Raw genomic sequence first — 2,375 nt, forward strand, 5'->3', positions numbered from 1 at the left:
ATGTGTCATGGTGTGAATATATTTAATTCTATATGCCTTAAGACTGATGATGAGATAGGAACCATGAGCCGCATTACATATGCTTCTGCTATAGGAAGTATTATGTATGGTATGATATCTACTCGACCTGATATTGCATTTGCATTGAGTGTTGCAAGAAGATATCAATCGAATCCCGATACATTGCATTGGAAAGCCGTGAATGACATTCTTAAGTACTTAAGAAGAACTATGAATTTGTTCTTGGTTTACGGGAGTGGAGAATTAAAATTGGATGGTTGCACCTATTCTAACTTTCAATCAGATGTAGATGATTTGAAATCAACTTTTGGATTTGTATTCAAGCTAAATGGTGGTGCTATCTTTTGGAAGAGTTCCAAACAAGACACCACAGTAGATTCAACTACTGAGGCCGAATACATAGCTTCATCAGCCGCAACAAAGGACGTTATTTGGATGAGGAATTTTTTTCAAGAGTTGGCTATCATTTCTCAAATAGTTGATCTAGTTCTGGTCTACTACGACAACACTGGTGTCGTTGTGCAAGATAAAGAACCAAGGTCTCATCAGTGATCCAAACATATACTTATGAAGTTACACATAATTCAGGAGATTGTTGGAATATGAGACCTATCAGTGGAGATCGTCACCTCTGTGGATAACGTTGCTGATCCCCTGAAGAAGCCCCTACCAGGACCATTGTTTGAGAAGCATCGTGAAGCAATGAGTCTGATATCTATGGGTAGTTGGTTATAGGAAAAGTGAGAGATTTTTAGATTAGGTGCCTAGTGAGCCAACTTGTCGTGGGGACACGGGCTCTAAATCAAATTCTATCTGGGATTAAATGGATCTGTGAGAAAATGTGGGTCAAATTTTCGCTTTTTAACATTAAATCAAATGTATATAAACAAGCATAAGATCTTTCTTTATTTAAGTACATCAAACATAAATACATGTTTTGTTCTAGTACATTTAAACAAACTAGTGTTTAATACAAACTACAATCTACAAGTAGTACAAGTCTGATAAACACCACTAGCAGTCCTCTGCGCCCGAAGTCACCACTCTAACTCGATCTCATCTCTGTCGTGATCCCGATCCTGCCCCACCTGTTGTTATGCACACATACAAACATAACAACAGCCGGAAACTCCGGTGAGAACAAATCCCAGTATAAAACATGTATACATGCATATGCACAATAAAATCATAAAACAAAATATCATGCATGTGATCTAAATCATAGGTTCCATAGTCTATGAAACCAACATATATAAGCATGCAATGCAAATCAACTCATGTCTTGACTCTACTCTAGGGATCCCGGGGTGAATAAGACGTCACTGTCTGTTACCTACCCTCCCAATCGGGGTAACTGTACGTCTTACTCCTAGACTTCGGTCGTGTCTGTATCGAATGTCTACAATCGGAGGAAGTCTGCTCCTATGCGTCGATACACCGAACATCTAGTTTTGACAAATCTGTCAATGACTCTCCTATCTCAATGCTTGAATATAAATCTATAGACAAAGCATGATCATATCAATAGATTTGAATATAAATCTATAAACAAATCCAAAACATATCAAAAGATACAATAATAAATCTAGTATGTGATTTTGTTGGGAAACTCTAATCAAATATGATTCGAGTCGTGTCTTCCCCTACAATCACATGAATTATACCTTTCTCGTCGTAGGAATTGATCGAGATCTTGAAGTCGAAGATTAAATCTGTCAATCAATCTGAAATGACAATTCAATGATGCTTCCTATCAATATATCATTCAAATCAACTCCCATCATGTCTTGTACAATTCAATAATCAGTCTCGGTATGAATTGACAACATAACGGTGTATTTCTTCGATACCGATAACTCAATAACATCATAATCAATCCAAATCAACTCATAATCTCATCAAGACATCCGTACATATACTGAAATTGGTATAATTCTCACATAGTATATGCTGGAATCTCATATCAATCGCATACGATATCTGATAATCAATCCGTTTGCAAATATACGATGTTCATAATCTCAAGAACACATATTATACATCATATCACCATTTCTTCAACATCTAAACTTCAAACTATGCTGGAATTTAAAGAAACTTACATCCTCTTGTAGCCCTTAGCGCAAGGAACAATAATCTCAACTCGGAATACAAATCGGATGGCTAAATCATTCAAAATCACAAGTTTAAGATCGAAAGGAAATGAAGTCTTTTTCCTTCGGTGCTGATGTTCTGAATGAGGAGGAAGAATTCATGCATCACATATATATACCATGCCATGTGTCATCATAAGAAATAAAGGTGGCTTTCTCGCATGCAGCACCGCGGGTGCGGTCACTCTAGCACCGCGGGTG

General features: G+C 37.1%; 1 protein-coding gene across 1 annotated transcript; it reads left to right on the plus strand.

Annotated features, from left to right (window-relative positions):
* LOC140815589 (secreted RxLR effector protein 161-like) lies at positions 1 to 573 on the plus strand. The gene has a single exon (XM_073174666.1). It carries the CDS (start codon positions 1 to 3, stop codon positions 571 to 573), a length of 573 nt encoding a protein of 190 aa, XP_073030767.1.
* The last annotated feature ends 1,802 nt before the right edge of the window (positions 574 to 2,375 follow it).

The sequence above is a fragment of the Primulina eburnea genome, chromosome 15 (genome assembly GCF_022965805.1).
Source record: "Primulina eburnea isolate SZY01 chromosome 15, ASM2296580v1, whole genome shotgun sequence".
NCBI lineage: Eukaryota > Viridiplantae > Streptophyta > Magnoliopsida > Lamiales > Gesneriaceae > Primulina > Primulina eburnea.